This window comes from Falco cherrug, assembly GCF_023634085.1.
Source record: "Falco cherrug isolate bFalChe1 chromosome W unlocalized genomic scaffold, bFalChe1.pri SUPER_W_unloc_1, whole genome shotgun sequence".
NCBI lineage: Eukaryota > Metazoa > Chordata > Aves > Falconiformes > Falconidae > Falco > Falco cherrug.
This window is the reverse complement of record NW_026599288.1, coordinates 2,331,267-2,355,097: the sequence shown is the minus strand read 5'-3', so window position 1 is coordinate 2,355,097 and position 23,831 is coordinate 2,331,267. Positions and strand designations below refer to the sequence as shown.

Sequence of the window (23,831 nt, the reverse complement as noted above, 5' to 3'; positions counted from 1 at the left end):
CAGGTCAGGGTGCTTCCACTAGTACCAAATGAGCTGTCAGGAAAACCCAGAAGCCTTGATACAATATTGTTTGCATTCAAGGTCTTCAGCTCTGCCATCCTGAGCAGCTGCTAGCTCTCTGGAGGAGACTGATGCTTCTTGCTTTATCACTGATGGGGATATTTGGTATTGCTCTCCATAAACTTGCTGCTGCAAACTTAGTGTTTGGGTTTGGAGACAATAGCACAGATGATGCAACGTGAATGTGTTCAACTGGGCTGGCCACCGAGGAGCTGGTTGTGTGGTGAGCTATGTGGTTCTTTGGGCACTATTGGTATCAGCTAATTAAAACAGACTACCAGAGTTAAACAGTGAAGGAATTCAGGGCTAACATGCTAGACTGGGGTGAGCTGATATATTCAAAAAACATTAAGTACACAGTCCAAGCAACAGTAATAGAAAAGCACTGTGATAATATATGCACTAACATTGGAAAAATGAAGGTCAGAAGAAAGAAGCGAACAAAACCAAAACCCAGGTATTGAACACTAAAACCAGCAATAAAAGCAAGCAGTGGATCTTGTAGGATTCCAGTGAATTGCCCCCAGATGAAGACAAATTATTTGACACCAAGACCTTTGAGAAGTAACATACACTTTGAACTATGTAAGGGAAATAAACAATAACCATGTATATGGTAGGATGTTGATGGGAAAACATGAAGAACTGGGGGGCCAAACAGAAAGTCTCCTCTACATAACTCCTTTCCTAGCAGGGGCAAGAAAGCTCACCACAACATGATGAAGGCAGCATTTACACCCATGAGAAAGACAGCAGGCAGAAAAAAGTTTGTAGCTAGTGCATGCCACACAAACTTTAGTTCAAATTGTTTATTAACAGGTAGAAATCTTGAGAGAAACTTGTATTCAGGGTTCCAAAGACCCATCATTAATGGGATGGGATCCATGTGATCAGACAACACAGGACCAGGTGCCACAAGAGCTATAAGGGGAAATGATCAGGACAGGATAAAAAAAAAAGCACAGGAACAGGATTAAGGCTGTTCTACAGAAAACCAACATGAGCAGCACAAGCACATTTTTCAAGAGGGATAAAAATACACATTATCTACAACTAAAACACACGCTTTCCTAATTCTAACCCCGTCACAGCACTCTCCAAACTATCATGCTGCAAGAAGGTCTTTTACCATCTCATACCAGCACATTCTTCATATAGTCCCTCTGCTGCCTTCTCCTCACCTCATCCAGGACACATTTTCTCTCCCTTCTCTCTGCTTCTTCCTCCCTCTTCTCCTTGGCTTCGCTGCCTCTTCATTGGCTCTCAACCACTTAACTTAACCAGCCACACCTGCCCATTATCTAAATCAGCCTACCCACTGCCCCTGAAGCCAACCCACAGTTTTATATTATCAATGCTAATTAGCCCAGCTTCATTCCACTACATAACCTTACTTTTCTTGCTTATTTATAAGAACCAGCTGGAGGAGGACTACCAGAAACAGCGTAACTTTCCCATAGCATCTGTGTAATACACCTACTGCAGAAAAGTTCAAGAACAAGATGGCATAAATTCTTCCTTCTCACAACATGGAAACCCTGAAAAGAAAACAAAGCATCTCAGAAGACGTACAAGCTTCTTTATCAAACCTGGAGAAGTGCTGAAACATCTTTGAGGGGGGTCAGAAGTAATCATCATAAGTTTGAGTCAGGGAAATGTGTAGATTTATGAAAATGTAATCAACAGATTTAAAGAGGCTGAATTTGCAAGTATTATAACCTGTAAAAATTGGTATAAAACACTCAAAACACAGCAGTTTGGAAACGCTACCAGATTATAACCGTGTTATTGTTCTGTCCGCGAGGCCGAGGTGCTTTTCTCGGATGAGGGCAGACCGCGGAGTGGAGAGTGAGCACAGCCGGGATTTGGCGCCCACCCTACGGCCGGTCGCACGTCAGAGGGCGGGCCGGGAAGGGGCGGGCCAGGTCTATCGGTGGGGGTGGCCGCTCTGCGTTCGGCTCTTCCGTCTTGCTTTTCGGCTCGGGATTAGCGAAACTGGTAATGTGGGACGGTCGCCGGCCCGGCCCCCGCGCCCTGCCTCGCCTGGCGGGTTGAAGCCGGGACTCGGAACCGGCCGCGCTAGTAGCACAACGGAGCCGGGTGAGCCAGCTGGCGCAGCGTCCCCGCCGGCGGGACGCGGAGGCAAAGGGCAAGCCGCAGCGCTCTTCTGCCGCAACCCCGCCGGCGCAGTGCGGTGAGGGGTGGCGGCACCGCGGCGGCGGGGCGCTCCCGGGGGGCGGTTGGGCGGTGGGGCTATGGCGCTGCGGGCCCGGGCGCTGTATGACTTCAGGTCGGAGAACCCGGGGGAGATCTCGCTGCGGGAGCACGAGGTGCTGAGCCTCTGCAGCGAGCAGGACATCGAAGGTTGGCTGGAGGGTGTCAACAGCCGCGGCGACCGCGGCCTCTTCCCGGCTTCCTACGTGCAGGTAATCCGCGCCCACGCCGCCGAGCCGCCGCCGCCTGCCCGCTACGTCAACCTCCCTGCAGACAGCTTCGATCCGCTGCTGCCCCACGCGGTCTTCAAGCCGGCGACACCGCAGCCCCCGCCGGAGGCAGTGCCCGGGCCCTTCTCACTGCCCCCCGACGACGACGGGTACCCCTTTCCGCCCACGCCCTACGGCGGGTCCTACCACCCCAGCCAGGGCAGCGATGACGACTGGGACGATGACTGGGATGAAAGCTCCACGATGGCTGATGAGCTGGGTACCTTGCGGAGCTCCCACCCAGACTACAAGGAGACGGGCAGTCAGACCTCTGGCCACTACTGCCTGTCCACGCAGTCTGAGCTGTCCCTGAGCTCCCGCGGTGGCTACCTAGCAGGCCACCCACACCCGCCTGGCAGCAGCGCCAAGAGCTCAGCCACGGTCAGCCGCAACCTCAACCGCTTCTCCAGTTTTGTCAAGTCCGGTGGGGAGGCTTTCGTGCTGGGTGAGGCATCAGGCTTCGTGAAGGATGGGGACAAGCTGTGTGTGGTGTTTGGCCCCCAGGGCCCTGAGTGGCAGGAGAACCCCTACCCCTTCCACTGCTCCATTGAGGACCCCACCAAGCAGACCAAGTTCAAGGGTATGAAGAGCTACATTGCCTACAAGCTAGTGCCCAGCCACACTGGGCAACAGGTACACCGCCGCTACAAGCACTTTGACTGGCTCTACGGGCGCTTGGCTGAGAAGTTCCCTGTCATCTCTGTGCCCCACTTGCCGGAGAAGCAGGCCGCTGGTCGCTTTGAGGAGGACTTCATTTCCAAACGTCGCAAAGGCCTGGCCTGGTGGATGGACCACATGTGCAGCCACCCTGTGCTGGCTCAGTGTGATGCCTTCCAGCACTTCCTCACCTGTCCCAGCACGGATGAGAAGGCCTGGAAACAAGGCAAGCGCAGGGCTGAGAAAGATGAGATGGTGGGTGCCAACTTTTTCTTGACCATCAGTGTCCCCACGGGCCCTGGGGCCAGCCTGGACTTGCAGGAGGTGGAAAGTCAGGTGGATGGCTTCAAAGCCTTCACGAAGAAGATGGACGAGAGCACCCTGCAGCTTAATCACACGGCCAACGAGTTTGCCCGCAAGCAAGTCACTGGTTTCAAGAAGGAATACCTGAAGATGGGGCACTCTTTTAAGTGCCTCAGTCAGGCATTTGAGCTGGACCAACAGGCCTTTTCAGATGGCCTCAACCAAGCCATAGCCTTCACTGCAGAAGCCTATGATGCCATCGGGGGCCTCTTTGCAGATCAGCCCCGGCAGGACTTAGATGCTGTGATGGATTTGTTAGCGCTGTATCAGGGGCATTTGGCCAACTTTCCAGACATCATCCACATCCAGAAAGGTAACACCCTTACACGTTTTCCAAAACTGAAGTTTTATGTATCAGTGGTATGCGCACAGATATAGAGACAAAGGGCTAAATTTGCTCTGCATATGGCTTGCTGGCCTTGGGTTAAATTTTTCAGTGTTTACTCAGTGTTGCTAAAAATACAAAAAACTCATTAGTGACAATTTTATTTCTGTGCCAAAGGTCTAGTCAGGGGTCCTCAAACTTTTTAAATGGGGGGCCGGCGCGCGGATGAAGTGGCAGGCAGTCATCTGCGGCTGCTTGGTTTCCCCCCCCAACCCCGGGCGGGGGGGTTCTGTAAATACCGGGGACCGGATTGAGAACCCTGGGGGGGACGTATCCGGCCCGCGGGCCGTAGTTTGAGGACCCCTGGTCTAGATGATGTTGGGAATTTTATTGGTCAGAGGTTACTGTGTTTGGCTGTGTATCTCTGAAAGAAACCACATCTGCTTATACTGCTGATACATTAAAGATTAATGGTCTTGTTTACAAACTCTGGAGATCAAGTGGTATGAAAACATCTATTACTCTTTGATGTATGTTAGGTACCTTAAATCTCTGATCTAGTAGATAATAAATATGAAGTAATCTGAAGATGGAGATATCAATTGACCACCTTGTTTGAGGTGTGCGTGGTAGTGTGTGCATTTTGCAGTGTCACAGTCAGATGAGATGTTTAAAGCTGCTGGGGTTTGTTAGTTCAGCCATGCATTAAATTCTCTTAGTGCCTTTGTAAGGATGGTCTGCCGCAATGTTTTTAGGTGGAGTTGTTATTCTTTGCCCTTATTATCATAAAAAGATGTTGCTCACCTGTTATCCTTTCATCATCTTTCTAGCTGAAACATGCTTCTGGGGTTCAGGTTGCTGTTTGTATGTTTGTGATCCGTCGGAGAGAAAGAAACTCCAAAAATGAAAAACTCATCTTCTGTATAACTAGTGACACTTGTTCAGATAAATAGAAGTTTGTAGCACTGTATATTTGGAGATGATTTCCCAGCTGTGAAGTTAATACTATTCATATAATCTTTACCACTGTGAGAAGACTAGCCCGTTATTCATTCTTTTTGCTGTTATATATGATCAGGGATGTGTGGGGATTAGAGCTGTAAAAGAAACCAAGAAAACATCACATGCATGAAAACAATGCATGAGCTTTTTTTTAATTGAAAATTATTTTGGAGATTAATAAGTAGTGTTCTGCACCCCAAGAGGCAGAGCTTGAATTGTCACCCATGGTGAATCAGTCTTTTGTGCCCTTATGTGATATTTCCAGGGCTTTTGCATCTGGAACAGTACCTTGAGTTTTACGATAAAAGAGTTGGAAGAGTTTTTTTCAACAGGTCAAAAAGGCAGGCTTTTGGGAGGTATGCATTATTGCTGGGGAAAACTGAGGAAGCAGAATTGGTACAAAGTGCACAATTTGTTATTTTAAAAAGTAAGCTTTTCATTAAAATTGCTTGCATCAAAGTCAGATTTGCATTCTTTTGTCAAATCTTAAAAATTGTGAGTGGAAACCTAAACAATCAATAATATTTTTAAGAGAAAAGGTAAGTGTGCAATCTAACCTTAGAGGAATTGTTCTGTTAGCTGCTGTGGCATTGTGTTCTGATAACAACTTTATTTTAAATTTGGAGAGAAGGATGACCTTGATAATGCCTCATGTTTGGGAGCAAAGGATTTTAAAGTGAGTTGTCAACTAATAATAGGAATATTGGTAAGCTTCTGGAAAAAAACAAAGGGAAAGATTTTTTTATTAGGTAGAATAAAACATGATATATACTATTTAAATACTGTATCCTCAAGCTTTAAGAATATATGGAGTTCTTTGTAATATTTTTGGAGACTTGACTTTGAGGAGAGGATTGGGGATAAGATACATGCTTGACTCAACCCATAGTTCCTTCAATTTGCGTGTCTGTTTCCTTTATAGTTCTGTTTAAATTTGCACTTATTGGTTAGGTTTACCATGCTGAACCAGGGAAAGCTCATCTAAATGAGTTTCCACTAGAGTGGTTCACGTAGAGCTGATTTTGTGCCAGAACACTGCCCTGGAACTAGCTGGAGAAATGTACAGCTGGTCTGCATGCAGGTGTTAATGCTCTAGCACCTCTGGGCTAACACTGCTTTCATCACAATATTGTCCCTGGTACATACTTGCCATCAGAAAATGGCATGGGCTTGAGAGATTGGTCTCTTGAGTGTCCATGTTTATCATAGGAATAGGGTTATTGGCCAGGTTACGTGTTTGTTGTTCCCTTTACAAAACAGGCAAACTGGAAGAAAACTGAGAGGAAGATGGTTTTTACCCCCAGTTTATTGCTGTTTTATTACTTTTAAGGGTTACTTGTAACAAGGTATAACTTTTCAGTTCCAAATTGTAAACTTCAGATGAAAATACGAACAGTTTGGTGTTCTTACAACATAAGAGCTTTCTTTTAAATTTACTAACTGGGATAGTTGTCAGTATTTGAGAATTATTGTCTGTATAGACCAAACAAAAATCAGTTGGTGATAATAGATCATATGAAAAATAGAGCTGACATGTCTTTCTTTCAGTGTTTTATTTTTCAATGTGCAGCTGCTTTGTGCAGTAAAATAACCCCAAAGTGCCCTTAGAAATGGTAGAAACAGCAGGATGATTGACATGTTGATTACATGACCATGACTTTAAAAAGATGAACTCTGAAGTTAGGGGTACAACTCCATTTTTCTTCAACATAGTACAAATGTATTGTCCACTTGGGATAAAAACCAAAGCCTTTTCTAGATTCCATTTCTATATTACCCTAGACCTGAGAAGGACCAAAAATTTAAGGCTGTGTTTTGCTGATTGACTGAATACCAAGCAAAAATGAATTCCAAATCAAATATAAGAATAAATGTAGTTTATTATAGTACATTATAATAAAGTAAAAATAGCATGCAATATGATAAAAGGAAACAGTACTAGTTATTATGCACATTATGATAAAAGAGCAATAGGAGCAAAGCATCAGATCATTACTGCAAAGTGTTACAGAGACTAAGAAAAGAAACATCATCCAGGCCCACACTTTGGCTGAGAAGCCCCGTTGCAGCCAGCGCCAGGAGTCTCTCTGTAACAGGGAAAATTCCTATGCAGTGCCTCCACCCGTAGGTGAGGCTTCTGGCCCAGTCCTGGAGCTTGCCTGCCTTTATACTCGGTGAAAAACAAAAATAGTTTACACACCTAGTGTATGTAAACTTTTAAGTTTAGGCTAAGTGCAGGTGTGCACTGTTTCATGATTCATAAGGTTCACACAGGGATGTTGGCCAGATACCTGAGTGTGGTAGAGTTACTGTCATGACACAGCTGCACACAATATTGTCTGGATCTTCCTGCTCATATCTTGCTTGTTCAGGGGGCTCAAGACAAACACCACCTGCTCATTAAGGTTGTACTTGAGCTCCCTGAGCTCCCTGTCCAAATTAAGCAATCCCTAATTAAAGACAAAGACTTTCATAAGCAGTAATCGATTAAATAAATTTTCACCACAGGTTGCTATGCCCAAAACATACCCATATCTATGGATAGAATATTAGACTGCCTTGTCCTGTTACAATTTTGCTCTACTGCAGATAGTTGAACAGCTGCTTAATGTGATTTGGAAGTGTGGTTTCTGGTATGGACTGAGAAGTCTGCATGTCTGGGGTTTTTGAATCATTTCTGCAACTTTTCTTCTGCAAAAAGAAGGCCAGAGAATCTCTGAGCCAGAATTAATTTTTTTTTTCTGTTTTGGCTTTATCTTTTCCCCTAGAATTATGAACCAAAGCCATGTAAGCCCCACTATTGCTTTTTCTGCATATCAGCAGGAAAATGTGTTAACCATTCTGCTTTTAATTGCTCTGGGGTCCAGGTCTTTCTACATTCTGTGTTGAGGACATCATACATGATCTGAAGTATACAGAAAGGGATTGTAATTTTGGTCACTTTTGTTAAATGTGAACCAATGTGTGGCATATTGATGCACGGACTCTGAGAGCGGATTGAAGACTCGAAGACACTTTTTAAAATCAAGCAAGCCTTTTATAGCTTTACAGCAGGCTGACGTATCAGCCTGTAACTATGCTCAGTAATTTTCCACTCTTGGCTCTTTTTTTCTATTGCAGACACAGCAACTTAGCAAGTCCCTTTATCTACAAGGCCACATACTCTGCAGACAACTCCAACTCCGTATCTTAGTTTCTCTTCTTGCTCCCATGGCTTCCTTCCAACAAGCATAACTGTGTCTCTCTCCCAAGGTTGGTTTTCGCTCACTGACGCCGTCGAGCTAGCTTGAGACATACCCACACCAATGGACTGTGGGAATATGTTCATATGTTCAAACTGCTTATTATCTTACTAATATTGTAAGTATTTTATGAAATGGCAATAACTTCAATAGGAGATTTTAAAAGATTCCTCTCCTTCATCATGTGTACTCAGTGTTTAAGGAATTTTCTGTGAGGGAGGGAAGAGTTGAAGTTCCTGCTCCAGAAGAGATGGAGGAAGGATTTGAACTCCCACATGTCAGTTGAGGATAAACTTCTGGTTTAGTAGACTTGAAAACTAAGCTGCACTTTTGTAATAGCTTTTGCAGAACTGGTATGTCTTTCAAGAAATAGTAGTTTCAGTTGCTTTAATTTTGAGAAGAAAAGCAGCCTCCCATCTTCATTTGTAATGGATAATGCCACCTTTTCTGTGTTTTTAAGGTCTACTTGTGGAAATTCCCTAGGCATTCTTGGCAAAATAATTCCTAAATATTAATTGCTAGAGCTTCACTCAATTGATGAGTTCTTCTGACTTACATAATCTTTAACATAAATGCTCACTGCAGGCCCATGCAAGTTCTGGTTCAGAAAATTTATGCGCATGTGAGAATTTGCGACAGTGTATGCTAGTACTGTAGCTCATGCTGGTCTGGCTATCTTGTCTTGGTATTTGCTTAGTGAGAGTAGAGAAGTTATGGTATTTGGGGTTTCTTTCATTCAGGTTTGTTTGAGGAATTACTATAATGGGCCTCTTGTGATTCCTGAAAGTGTAAGAAATACTAACTTGCTGTTTCATCTCTGCTTTCCAGATTTCTCTTAACATTACGATGTTAATGCTTGATAAACTTTTGGTTATGATTTTTGCAAAACAGATTTGAGAAAGTGGCCTAAATGTTTTCTGATATGTAGGTGGCAATTACATTTCCTCTGCATGCCAAGATTTAAAAGAATTATTTAAAAAAATATCTGAATGACCCTTTTGCTTCTTGATCAACCATTTATGAAAAATAAGGCAAATGGTTTTATTTACCTGAAGCAAACTTTATTCTAGAAATGTTTAAAGAATGTACTGGGAGTGTTTTTAGAATATTTTTCAAAATAATAGGCAAAAAAACATTCCAGAGCTGGAAATGCATCAAAATTTAAAGCATTGAAAAATCCCAAACAGCATTGAACCATGGAGCTCTCTATAACGTTTCCAGCAAATTATTTTTGGGGGGAAGGGAGGAAGGATATGTGTGCTCATTAATAAATCAGACTGGTCAGAATTCACACCTAAATTTTTATATCACAATTTAAAATCAGTGTTCTTATCTCTTGCTTGTTGCTTTCTAGCCTCTTAAATTTGTTGTGCAGACATTTTTTTTCTGTCCCTGTTTTTCCTTTATCCACCTTTTTTTTCCCCTCCTTTTCTCTCCATCCTTCAGATACATACACTTTGTATGGGGTTCGACTCAGGTAACTTTACTTCCTAAGAGCTAGGCATGTAATCCTAGCCAGATGACCTTCACAACAGTAAAAAGAGATGGGTACCTATATTTCATCTGTTCAAGGACTTTGATGAAAAAGGATGGATTGCTCTAGGACAACTGTTGTATATCTTGCCCTCTCAGTTTCCCCATTGCTGTTACAGCAATGATGTAGTGGTGTTTGCTTGCTGCTGAATGACCCAATATTACCTCCCAGTAACCTGAAGGAAACAGACTTTTAGATGGCTAATACATGAAAGAATCTAGACATTGTATAAAATTATAGCTTCCTTGGTGTGTGTAAATTACACAGATGACAACAATGAGCAAGACTAAAATTGAGCAATGGCCTTACTTGAAGATTAAACGGGGGGGGGGGGGGGGGGCGGAATTGACTTCTATGTCCTCTCTACCTAAAAGATTAATTGGTCTTCTTAAATATGTTTGGTTTTTCTCTTTTCCTCTCCCTCCCCCATCTCTTCTTACTTTACCTTTCTAAAGGAGCAAGATTCATGCAGTCATGATTTGTTTCCCTTTCCTGTTACCTTTTGGAACCCGTTAGCCTGATATCATACAAATTCAATGATGGAGAGATGTTTCATAGCCGATAAAATCCCAGTGATTTTTTTTTTAAAACAGCTGGTAGCAGAGGAAGAGTATAATTGTTCCTCCCATGGGAAAGATTGTGTGCATTACTGCACACAAGAAAGTCTATCCAGACTGCCCATTTCATCCCAACAGGCTGGAGAAGTTTGATCACAGCTCACACACATAGATTTGACCAAAGGCATTGTCAGCTCTTATACTCTTACAGGTACTTGCTCACCACAAGGATTAAGGCCCTGTCTACTGGGAAAACCTTGTGGACAGCTACGGAGTAGCAGGACAGTGTAGATATTGAAGAAGTAAAAATTATTTTGTAGAAAGAGGAAGTAATTTTATTTCAAAGACTATGTAATACCTTTTCAGCTTGAAGCTTATGAAGAATCTAGATGGTGAGGTAGTTCTCGCAGCTGAGAGAACTCCAGGTTTTGCTAAAAGGACTTCTATCTAAACAGGGAAAACAAGAGTTGGTAGACTGAAAACAGACAGTAGTTCTCAGAGCTCTTCCAAGTCTTTGTAAGCACATTATTAAAAACAAACAAGCTAGCTGATTTTTTTATTTTGCAAGTCACCTCTGAAACAAACAAGGACATGTTTCAGCCTTTCCAGCATCTTTCCATGACTTCATTTGAACAGTTAAAATGCCAAGTTAATGTGTGCAGACTGTATAAACTCATCCAGCTGGTACCTTACTTATTTTAAATTGCCTTGTTCAAATAACACAGAATTTGAAATTCTAATTGAAAAAAATGAAATCACGTTTGGCTTAGCCCCCAAAACATTAGTTTTATCAGCAGACTAGAGCAAACAAATGGCAAATGCTTTCTACACAATCTTGTTTATATCTTTCATGAAGGCCATGAGAATTTAAATTAAAAATAATTTTTAAAAACACATCAGCTAGTGAAAAGCGTATTTTTGAGTGGATGTCTCATGAAATCGATAACAATAAATACATTTAAACAATCTGTTCAAGTCTTGTCAGTGATCTTATAGCAAAGCAAGGAGAAGAGATGGTTTCAGCCTTTGTTTTAGGTAGGTACACCTCACAGGTGGACAACTTCCATAATCATGATGAACTGAACTGCCCTCTTTATGCCTACATGCGATTCTTTCATAACAATATGAAAAGCAGATTCATGCTACATTGCATTTTTGTCTCGTGGTAAAAAGCAATTTGCTATTCTATTTTTTTCAGACTTACCATTTTGAATCTTTATATGCATGAATAGCTATGCCAGCTAACTGGCAGTATACTGAATAAAGATCTATTTTCTCAAATATGATAATGACACTGCATTTTCAAGTTGCTTGCAGTTTTATAGAAGTCCAAACTCAGAAGGGTAGGTAGATCCCTTCCTACTAAAAAGGCAAACAGTTCTCTTCTGCCTTTATAATACTATATTATTCTCTATGTATTATAATGCATACTATATTAATAATTTAAAAATATTTACATTTTAAAAATAATTAGTGTATAAATAACCATATATAATATATAGCATTTCTTATATATATGAATATAATGTTTTAATTGGTTACATTAATGATGGTGTACCTTGCATATTTTTTACTGCAACAAGGAGACTACTTCTTTTTGTCCTTACAGAGATACTGCAGCATTCAGATTTCTAAGAGAGAGCGTTTAAAGGACACTAGGGAAAAACTGGAGCAGTATCTGCATTTCATTTGGATTTTCACTCTTTTCATATGAATTTATGTAAAATGTCTATGCATGTTGTATTTGCTCATCTTAGGACAGTAGTGGAGCTAAGCAGATGATGATGGACAAGCAAAACACCTTAAATTTTACTCGCTCTCGGCTTCCCTTCAGCCTTACAGAGAACAATGTTCAAAAGCAGGTCTTTCATAGTACCCCAGTAAAGTAGAGGATGTATGAGTAGGTGGAACCTGCATTTATACTTCCTTCTCTTGATAATGGTATATGGATATCTCTATGCAGTCTTACCTGCCTTCTCCTGTCCATCCACATCCCATGAATCTCACGAAAATTTTGAAGAAGTCACTATAATGATGGTTACAGTCATTTTGGCCATGATTTATATTCGTCTTCTACAGATTCAGAGGAGACATTTCTGCTCATATGCCAGTTTTACTGAAGATCAATTTATATCAGACATGCACAGCATCATTTCTGATTTAGGTTGTTGTCTTGAAGTTGGAATTATGAACAGGGCATTTACAAAAGCTGTTAAGTATATAGCATCATTCTGACAGAAAAGTGCCTCTTCTTAACATCCTAAACAGGAGAAATTAGTGTTCAGAACCTATGATGATTACACTGACGTATGGAATTAAACTCTATAACTCAAAAGTTATAAAGTAGGTATGTTTATTGCACGCAGATGCACGGGGGATCGCTCCTCCACAAACATGCATGCCCGAAGTGACGAACCATCTCACATTTATACAGTAAAACAAATGAATATTCAATTAACGCCTATACATATTTGTTACCTAAACCTGCTTACTCTTGCTTCGTATGTTAATTAGCTTATCAGTCCTTTGCCTGGAATGTGGTGGTCTTGCAGGTTTGTAGGTGATTCATGTCCTTGTGACCATCTGATCTTCTCCAGCAAGAAGACTTAGCACTCCCTCCCTCTAGATAACACTGGAATGTCTCTCATCCTTTTCTCATCCTTTTTATAAATAGCCCCTTTGTTAGAGGAAGAAGGGTAGGCGTTTCCTCAAAGCTGTGTGGCTATGTGACCAGACACCACACCCATGACCAGTCACCATACCCACATTCCTTGAGCAGACCTATATAATCACAATCGATGTCCATTGTCCCTATTTCACACTATTTCTCCATATCAACACTGTAATAGACCAACTTAAACTCTGTAAAAACAGAGATTTATCTTAAAAGCCTGTTTGGTGCCACCTTTAGATGTAAGCTAGTAAGAAGTACTTAAAATTGCTGAAAGATTTTGTGGATAACTGGCTAGCTGAAAAAGTTCACATAGACATAGTCCAGCTGGCTGGACAAAAATGCACATCGCTCTCAGCTTATCTGAAGTAAAGCAAAAGTTACAAAATAACAGGAAGATTGCGGTGGGAAAAGAATGTTGCAGGTGAGAACAGATAACTACAGAAGAGAAACTAGGGGCGGGCTTGGTATTTAGGCAACTAACCAATAATGAGCTTAACTTTTGTAATATGTATGAGCTAATTATAACAAGGCATAAAAGATGACTGTAAGGTACAATAAACGAAGTCTGCTGATCACTCATACTGAGTGACTGTGTCTTCCCTCCGTCGCAACAAATGGTGCCCGAACAGGGACCCTAGAGAGGGCTGAACCTGCAAGCCACGGTTCGACGGAGATTCGGGTACCAGTCCTGAAAGCAGCGCAGGAGGCGGAAGGGCACAGTCCCGCGCCCGGGAGCACCTACAGAGGGTCCCGCCGGCCACGCGTCGCCGAAGTCTCGCAAAGGCTGCAACAGCGCTGACGAAGGTATGGAGAGACAAGCGACGTATCATTCGCTCAAATGCTTTTTAGAAAAGCGGAGCGTTCAGGACATAGATTGTAAAAAGGAATTACCCGGGTTATTAGCGTATGGGATAGCATTCGGGTCCCCCGCGGCAGCGGCGGCGCGCGGCCGGGCAGGCCCCTTCCCGGCCGCGGTTTCTCTCCAAGGCAGCACCCCCCCGCCTCCGATCGGCGCCATGGCGATGCAAGCGGCCAAGCGAGCTAACATCCGGCTGCCCCCAGAGGTCAATCGGATCCTCTATATTTGGAACCTGCCGTATAAAATCACAGATTTCGGTAACAGTTTTAGAGTGGTTGTTTTTGCCATTGCAACCCAGACATCGTATTTTACGTCGCCCTGAAGCATTAGCAGCCTTGGTGAGAAAAGGAAGGGACAGGATTGTTGAAATTGATGGGACTGAACTGGCAGATATCAGTATTCCAGTCCGTGGTGATGATTATGAGTGGCTCCTGAGACATTCAACAGCCATACAGGAAGCCTTGATGGGCTATACAGGTGTTGTACACAACAACCGGCCAAAAGGACCTCTCTGGAAGATGTTAGAACATTATCAGTGGATTGCGAGACCGTTATGCTCAAAAAGGCCAGTTGACAGGCCAACGGTGTTTACAGATGCAGGACGAAAGACGAAGAAGGCTGCTGTGTGTGTTTGGCAATCCCATAATCAGTGGCAGAAACAAGTGATCACCGGTGAACCACGGGACAACCTTCAAACCTTAGAACTGAAAGCAGTGTGTTGGGCATGGGGAAGCTGGAGCAATACACCTGTAAACATAGTATCAGACTCATTGTACGTAGTTGGTGTAGTACAGCGCATTGAAGATGCCTTGTTGAGAGAGACAAAGAACCAACATCTTGGTGAAATGTTTATACAACTGCGTAGTACTCTTCGACAGAGAAAACATGAGTTTTGTATTATGCATATTAGAAGTCATCAGTGGACCATTGGTTTGGGTGAAGGTAATGCTAGAACTGATGAAGCAGTCAGCTGTCTGGCAATAACTCCTCCAACAAGTAAGTCTGAAGAAGCTCGTAAGAGCCATGAGATGTTTCATCAGAATGCAAAGTCTTTACATCGACAGTATCAAATACCCATAGCAGATGCAAAGGGTATTGTCTGCTCCTGCCCTCAATGTAGTCATCATGGACCTGGTTTAGGGGTGGGCACTAATCCAAAAGGTCTGAAGGCACTTCAGGTTTGGCAAATGGATGTAACACATGTACCTGACTTTGGGAAGCTTAAGTATGTGCATGTCACAATTGACACCTATTCTCATTTTATATGGGCCACTGCACAAACCCGTGAAAAGGCATTACATGTGGAGAGACACTTAATGTCTTGTTTGGCTTTCGTGGGAGTACCCTTAGAAATAAAGACAGACAATGGTCCAGCGTATAGTAGTCAACGAGTCGCTAGGTTTATGACAACTTGGGGAATTAAACACCTTAAAGGGATTCCTCACTCCCCAACGGGGCAAGCAGTTGTTGAAAGGGCAAACCATACCCTGAAGGATTATCTTCAGAGACAGGGAGTATGGCAGGACATAGACGTAACTAAACGGTTGACTAAGGTGTTGTTTACCTTAAACTATCTCTCCCTTATGGAGGATAGAGAGGGACCACCTGTTGCTATACATCACCAAACAGCGCGAGGGAACCAAACAGCTGCAGTTCCTGGTTTGAATGTTCTGTATAAAAATATGGCTTCAGGCGTATGGGAAGGACCTAATCTGGTGTTATTTATTGGTAGAGGTTATTTTTGTATCTCCACAGATAAAGGACCTATATGGGTCCCTAGCAAGTTTGTGTGACCTGTATGTCAAGATCAGAAAACGGAAGAGAAGACTCAGAGCGAGCAGATGGAATGAACTGTCTATGTTGTAAGGGATGTAACCCGTGGGTATTGTGCCAATGTATGCTATGTGGGGTAAAACGGTTCTGTAAGCCAAAGCTTAAATGTAAGTGGTGTAAAGAGTGTATGTGTTTGATTAGTAACTGGGCATGAAGCAAGAGAAAGCATACGACTAGTGTAATACCATGCTGATTGGAGACAGCATACATCATCAGAATCTGTGAAAGCACAGATTTGTGGGGTGGAATGTGGGGAAAAAAAAAAAGGGGTGGAAATTGTAGGACTAAACATGTTTAAGTGGTGGACTTGGTTTACGGTCTTGATGAATTTTTTACCCATTGGCCAAAGTATTTTTGACATCTTGCCTAGAACAAACATATGGGTGACATGGGCAAATATCACAGGGGTAACAGACTTTTGTTTGAGTCTGCAACAAGCTGACAACCCCTTTAGAACTTGTTTAATTGGTATTCCCCTGCAAGAGAATGAAACAAATTTTGATGGTTTTTGGAATGTTAAAACAGTGGATCTGACTTCCAATCAGAATGGTACATGTATGAGTCCAAATGGACAATATGTTTGGCCTTCTATGCGTAATGCAGCATGGCAGAAGACGGTTATTGAGAATTTAAATCAGCCACATCATTTACCTTTGCAGGAGTTAGACCTATTGGCTAGCGTTGTACCTGTTGAATATGTTAATGTAACTGCAACTGGTATGGCAGACTGTACCCACATGTCATCACCACTTCAGCCCGTGAATGGCACTGGAGTAATTTGGTGTGGTGACCCGTGGCAGTTATGGCTAACACATCAAGGTGAATGGGGGTTTTATACAGGGTTTCAAAATCTAACCAGTTCACCTATTTGGGGTGAATTGAAAACTGGGGGTTTCCATGTAAATGTATCAGGGGGTTATCAGTTGCCACCGGGAGTCTTTCTGATATGTGGGGACAGAGCGTGGCCAGGAATAACTATGCATCCTGTCGGTGGGCCATGTTATTTAGGACGTTTGACTTTGTTTGCTCCACATATGAAAGACTTATTAAAAATGACTCCACAATCTCATAGAACACGGAGGGCACTGCGCACCTTTGATGAAACATGTAATGACCGAGTCGATCTACAGTCTGTAACAGCAAATGTCCTAGCCTCCATATTTATGCCGGGGGCAATGGCTGCATTAAATGCTAAGAATATACGAAGGTTAGCGGGCTGGGGAGAGAAACAATTTAATCTTACATCGCAGATTTTAAGTTCGTTATTGCTTGATGTAGATAGTGTTAGGCATGCTACATTACAAAATAGAGCTGCAATAGATTTTTTGTTATTAGCACATGGACACGGTTGTGAGGATTTTGAAGGGATGTTGTATGAACCTTTCCGATCATTCCATATCTATGCACAAGAAGTTGTCACAACTGCAGGGAAACATGAAGCATATTCTTGCTGATGATAATCCCTTCGATGAATGGTTGAGAGGATTGGGGATAACAGGTTGGTTAAAGACGTTATTGATGGAAGGAATACACTTTGTTATAATCATTATTGTAATGCTTTTAGTTTTTAGCTGTGCTTTTTCTTGTTTAAAGAGAGCAGTTTTTAACATAACCAGTCAGGCCTGGCTTGTGCAAAAGAAAAAAGGGGGAATTGTAGAAGAATGGCTGCAGAAGTGTGGCCATAGAATCCCTAAGATCTGCACAATCCAGGCCTGGAATTAGAATAGGCCTGGAATTAGAATTGTGCTGAAGTTGTTGTGCTGAAGTTAACAAGGAAGTGGCCTTGATCTATTCTTGAATCCTGAGACCAAGTAACTTTGTTGTACTAACAGGCCGTGGCTGTAACAAGCTGCAGCTGTTAAGGAAGACAGGTGCAAGGCCAAGGGAGATAGGGAGCGGAATGGGAATAAAGGGAGTAGCAAACCGCAAGGCTAAAACATAGCTAACGCAAATAGCTGCATGGATAGAATGCTTGTTCTAATCATGATAATTAGCTGTGTGAGAGCAGCGCGCGCTTAGGGAATAATAACCAATTATATTTTTGCTTTGGGAACATGCTTGTGTATCGAGTCTATATAAGAAGTGTTAGAAGCTAATAAAGGTGAGCAAGATGCATAACTCATATTGAGTAATTTCTTGACCCGGCGAACCCTTCTCCCAACACCTGATAGCCCAATCTCAGCACGCACCCGTAGCCAACCCAAGACCCAAAAGCCAGTAATCCAGGCCCCCTTGAACCAAGTGGCTGGGCCAGTGATTCAAGCCCCATTGAGGCAGGCAGTTGGGCTAGACGGAAGAACAATGTTAATCCAGGTACCCTTTAACAGCTTTGATCTGGAAAACTGGAGAAAGGTGGCAGAGGAATATTGTGCTGACCCCATGAACGTTACAGAATATTATCGCTTCCTGATACGAGAGCATAATCCAGATTGGAATGATATCCAAGTGCTGCTGGAAGCATTGACAGAATCAGAAAGGCAATTGGTGATCTAAGTGGCTGGAGATTTGGCTGAAGAACATTATAAAGCCATAGGAGAGGATAGCAAAGATTATTTTCCTCTCCAAGACCCAAAATGGGATGTGAACAGGTCAGCACACGTGGATAGATTACAAGCATATCAGGATTGGATTGCAAAAGGATTGGAAAAGGCAATTCCAAAGACTATAAATTGGTCTGCCCTATATGCAATTAGACAAGGCCCCTCTGAGTCACCCTCCGAGTTCTTGGACCGGCTGTGTGGTGTAATGTGTTGTAATACTCCTTTAGATCCTGGTGATGAGGTAGGAACCCAACAATTGGTGTCCTTGTTCCTCGGCCAGTCTGCTGGAGACATACAACGGAAATTACAGAAATTGAGACCAACTGAGAGCCGAAACCTGGAGGTCTTGTTAGATGAGGCATGGAGAGTTTATAGTAATAGGGAAGATGGAATTAGGAAAGTAGAAGGGGGTCAAAGGATAGTGGCAACAGTACAAGAAGAGGAAGATTGGGACACGAGAGATAGGCAAAAGCCCCAAAGGGGAGGGAAATTAGGAAGGGACCAATGTGCATGGTGTAAACAGAAGGGTCATTGGAAAAACGATTGTCTGGAAAGGAAAAAAAGGAGTAAGACGGGACCAAGGATACAAGCATATTCGAAGGAAGACTGACAGAGACCTGGGGAATCTACCCTAGTGGATCCACTGGTTATAATGAAGCTAGGGAAACAGCAACAAAAGGTGGAATTCCTAGTGGATACAGAAGCCACCTACTCTGTTTTAAATAAAGAATTAGCACCAACTGGAAAAGATTATATAGTGGCTAAAGGTGCTACTGGCCAGAGTGAAAAGGCATTCTTTAGTAAGCCTTTAAAACACAAATTGGCAAACAAGTGGTTATACATAAATTTTTGTATATGCCCAATTCACCCAAGGCTCTCTTGGGAAGAGATTTGTTAGATCAATTGGAAGCAGAAATTCAACCAGCCTGTTCTCTTTTTTTTTACGAACCTCTTATGAGGGATGGACCACTTGGTTACGTAAAAGAACAACTTTACTTTATAACCTCACAGGCTGTAGAGTCGTGATTCTGCACGTCACACAAGCCATGGAACTCAGCTCAAACCTAGCTCATCACTATCTCATGTAATTAAACAACATATGGGAAGCTGGAGTACTGCTGGGAAATGGTGAGTTTTGAATGTAGAATGAGATACCATGAGGAAGATAAAGAGCAAGTCAGTCCTATGACTATGGTCCTTATATTATGGTCAAACTTGTTGTTTGCAGCACTCAGACTGGAAATGGAGCCTTTCCTCACTGGCTGTCCTTTCTTTTACACATACTGGGTTTTTTTCCTTTGTTATTCTGTATTTTACTTCTTTGGGTACATACTAGCAGCACTGCCAAATGCAACATGCTCATAATAGCAATTTCCAAGCATCTGGGGATGAATCTTAAAACCAAAACTACATTCTTACATTTATTCCTCTAAAACAGAGGTGTAGGGTTAAGCTACTGAAACTCACATGATCAAGTAAAAAACTACATTTCTGCTGAAGAGGTGAGGAATGGTTTGTACTTAAATGTAATTATTGCTTAAATTCCTTTTCCAGGATTTTGTTTGTTTAAACTATCTTTGATTAATTTAATTAAAACAGAAAAAGTAATTTCTTGACTCCGGCGGACCCCTCTCCCAACATGATAACAGGAAATATTTTAAGTATTTGCTATTAAAAACACACACACCCCCAGTTAAGAAGTTGTTGTTAGAAGTTGAATGGAGGAAAATCATGCATGCTTCTCTGCATTTAGGAATTCCAGATTTTATTTATAATGCAAGACACAACTCCCATTACATTTCAAAAATGCGACAAACTCTTTTTCCCCAAGTCTACCAATCATCTGCTGTTTTAACTTGCCTGTAGTAAGAGCATACCTTGACCCTCCATTTTACCTGACTGCCTGGTGAGGGGTTGGAGATGGGCAGAGAATGAGCCACAGCAGGCAGGGGGACATGAGAAGTGGGAATGAAATTCAGTGAGCAGCAGCCATGCTGCTCAGTTCGCTCCCAACTCAGTGCTCATAGAGCAAACCCAGGCATGGCCATGCACAAAGTCATGTTCCAAATCTGAGTTGCAGAGATGTGTCAGGGTGCTGGGGGAAGGCATATTCAACATTAAGCAGGCACAGGAAGAATAGGATGGAAAATAATATTACTGCTGATGAACTGCATTTTTACTGTTTAATGGTGTTTACTACATGTGTGAATTCAGGCTGACAAGAAAAGAAACCTGCTTCCCCAGCATACAGAATGAAGGTTATCCTCCTGAAAGATCTAGGCAGAGAGGTTTCTCTGTTAGCTTATTGTCACTCTAGGGAGTATAGAAAAGCATTTCTTCAAGGCAATGTATAAGGAGTCCTGTCAGTGAACTGTAGTCATTTGTATGGTGTATTGGGTTTGTGTAGCAAGGTTTTGGTAGTGGGAGGGGCTACAGGGGTGGCTTCTGTGAGAATCTGCTAGAAGCTTCCCCTACGTCCAATAGAGCCAATGCCAGATGGCTCCAAGACAGACCCACCACTGGCCAAAGCTGAGTCAATCAGCAACAGTAGTAGTGCCTCTGTGGTAACATATTTAAGAAGGGGTAAAAAAATCACCCTGCTGTGCAACAGCAACTGGAGCTGGAGAGAGGAGTGAGAATGTGAGCGACAACTCTGCAGACACCAAGGTCAGTGAAGAAGGAGGGGGAGGGGGGGAGGAAGTGCTCCAGGTGCCAGAACAGAGATTCCCCTGCAGCCTGTGGTGAAGATCATGGTGAGGCAGGCTGTCCCCCTTCAGCCCATGGAGGTCCACGGTGGAGCAGATATCCACCTGCAGCCTGTGGAGGACCCCACACTGGGGCAGGTGGATGCAGCTGAAGGAGACTGTGACCCTGTGGAGAGAGAAGCCCATGCTGAAGCCAGGTCACAAGTTTACTGGCAGGATTTGTGACCCCGCAGGGGATCCATGCTGGAACAGCCCATTCCTGAAGGACTGTACCCTGTGGAAAGGACACATGGAAAGGGCCCACACTGGAGCAGTTCATGAAGAACGGCAGCCCATGGGAAGGACCCACTTTGGAGAAGTTTGTGGAGGACTGTCTCCTGTGGGAGAGGGTCCCCATGCTGGAGCAGAGGTAGAGTGTGAAGAGGAAGGAGCAGCAGAGCCAACATGTTATGAACTGACTGCAAGCCCCGTTCCCCGTCCCTCTGTGCTGCTTGGGAGGAGGAGATAGAGAAATTGGGAGTGAAGTTGAGCCCAGGAAGATGGGAGGGGTGGACAGGAAGGTGTTTTTAAGTTTTGGGTTTAGTTCTCATCCTACTCTGATTTTGATTGGCCATAAATTAAATTAATTTCCCTGAGTTGAGTCTGGTTTGCCCACCATGGTAACTGCTGAGTGATCCCTCCCTGTCCTTATCTCAACCCATGAGTCTTTTGTTATATTTTCTCCCCTGTCCTGCTGAGGAGGGGAGTGATAGAGTGGCTTGGTGGGCACCTGGCATCCAGACAAGGTCAACCCTCCATATGTTGTGTAATATGAAAGGAAAGAGTTTGTTAAGACATTACAAATATTGGAAGGGTTAAGCAACTTAAGTGTAATCATAAAGGTTGTGAAAAATGCCGTATCACTAACTGAATGAGGCTATTTTTCTGGTCTTTATGTAGGCTTAAATTGATCTGACTAGTTTTCTAGTGCTTTCTTTTTTTTCCACTGCTGGTATATTTAGCAGATATTCTCTGAAGGACAACATCTGATTTTTAAGATTGTGAAATAGGCATGTTTTACTAACTTTTGCAAGATAGAGCCTTAAAAAAATTATATTTTTAAACAAGATTCACTGTTCTGTGACTGTGATCTGAAAAATCTTTTTTATTTTATTCCTTTTCATTCATATATATATGCACACACATATAAATACATTTAGAATGAGCCTTCTATGAATCCTTGTTGTTATTAAAAAACTTGTTAAAGTACAGTAGTTGAGTCTACATTGTCCTCACAGTTCAACTATTTTTTTTTGTTTTGTTCTTTACACAGGAGCCCTTACCAAAGTAAAGGAGAGTAAGCGACATGTGGAAGAGGGGAAGATGGAGCTCCAAAAAGCTGAGGGCATTCAAGAACGCTGTAACATTATTTCATTTGCGACCCTAGCAGAAATTAATCATTTCCACAAAATTTGTGTGAGGGACTTTAAATCACAGATGCAGCATTTCTTGCAACAGCAAATACTCTTTTTTCAAAAAGTGACACAAAAGCTAGAAGAAGCTCTTTATAAGTATGACAGCGTTTAATCTCTGAACTTTTGATCTGTGGACATTCCTCATTATGAATGTGACTCAAGCAGCAGAGCAAACATTGCTGCTGCTGAAGAACTGTTGCCAGTGGTAGACAGTGGTACAAGGATGGTTTTGTGTTTACCTGGAATCCTGTTTTAATCTCCATTTATGTACAAAGGAAACAGTTATAGGGCTATGTAGTAGAAACAGTACCATGCATTGTAACTAAGTTCTATTGTGTATGCCTACACTACCATTGTAAGTTATTTGAAATAATGAGTATACTATTTGCCTTATTGCTTTTTGAAATATGGTATTTTAGTGCATACTTTGTAGACCTCAAAACCTTTTTGATCTTTAAGGAAGTTGGTTAGATAAAAGCCTGCTTCAGATGCCTTTTTACTTTCCTGGATTTGGATTTCCTAAATTCAATTGATTCTCTGTTTACAGACTCCTAGTAGAGCAGTCATGTGATTCTGTGCCTTTAGACTATTTTTCCTTTTCTAGTAAGTCACATTTTCATGACTGAATAAATGAAGGGTTGATGCCTATAACAGAAACTGATTATCAAACCTCATATTGACTGGAAAAAAATCAACTGCCACAGTTTGCACAGCAAGTGCAGTCTTACAACAAATGTTGTCTCAAAATGGAAAACTTAAATCTATTCACACTTGCCCTGAAAATGGAGACTACTTGTTACATGTACTAGGATGTTAAGCACATGTACAAAAATGCACCACTATATCCCCTTTCCGAAATTAATATTACAGCAAGGGGGGTAGGGGGTGGTTTAGTATAAAACACTACTGTGAGTGAAAATTGGAAGAGCTATCCAAATAAAAAATTATGTTTATCAAGGGGATATGAATGCAAGCTGTGTAGCTAGAACATTTTTTAAGTTTTAAATGAACTGTTCATTGTTCATTGCTGAATCAGTTTATTTTCAGATTACATCTACATTGCCAGTTCTCTGAGTTGAGACTCCACTGTGATTCATTAGTTTACTAAGTTACAAATTTTCAGGGATCTTCAGTAATATAAATGATCTGAAATGTCATGGCTGAACTGACTTAGAAAACAGGTTGCATTTTTATGTTTATAACACTCAAGAATTAACAGTTGTCTTAATTTTTGTATAAATATTTTTGACAAGCAGGATGTATTTATATATACATGTAAACACTATCTTTTAAAGAGTTTTCTGGCTTATTTCCCTTGAATGATGTCTGAAGTCTGTGTTTATAACCCATTCATTTCCTTCTTTATAGGTCAGTATGAAAGAGTTTTTATTTATCCTACCGTTTTTCTCCTAAACAAGAATAATAAAAAAAACATCCAAGGAAGTAAAATGTTTACTTTTTCTGTTTTAATTAAATTAATCAAAGATAGTTTAAACAAACAAAATCCTGGAAAAGGAATTTAAGCAATAATTACATTTAAGTA

The 23,831-nt window shown here is 42.2% G+C and overlaps 3 protein-coding genes across 4 annotated transcripts in view; 2 read left to right on the top strand and 1 right to left on the bottom strand.

The window, feature by feature from the left end:
• The window catches only part of LOC129734836 (sorting nexin-18-like), a 130,937-nt gene that overhangs the window by 57,104 nt on the left and 50,002 nt on the right, over positions 1 to 23,831 (bottom strand). The window lies entirely within an intron of this gene.
• LOC129734834 (sorting nexin-18-like) lies at positions 1,005 to 23,730 on the top strand. 2 transcript variants are annotated; one of them, XM_055700128.1, is made up of 2 exons: positions 1,005 to 3,876; positions 8,011 to 9,965. In XM_055700128.1, the coding sequence occupies exons 1-2, from the start codon at positions 2,316 to 2,318 to the stop codon at positions 8,022 to 8,024; spliced, it is 1,575 nt and encodes a 524-aa protein (XP_055556103.1). In that variant the 5' UTR covers positions 1,005 to 2,315; the 3' UTR covers positions 8,025 to 9,965. The 2 variants fall into 2 exon arrangements, with proteins under 2 accessions (XP_055556103.1, XP_055556102.1); XM_055700127.1 differs by lacking the exon at positions 8,011 to 9,965 and adding an exon at positions 22,147 to 23,730 and having other exon boundaries at positions 1,008 to 3,876.
• Positions 15,880 to 17,650, top strand: LOC129734844 (uncharacterized). Its single transcript, XM_055700175.1, has one exon. The coding sequence runs from the start codon at positions 15,880 to 15,882 to the stop codon at positions 17,041 to 17,043; it is 1,164 nt and encodes a 387-aa protein (XP_055556150.1). The 3' UTR covers positions 17,044 to 17,650.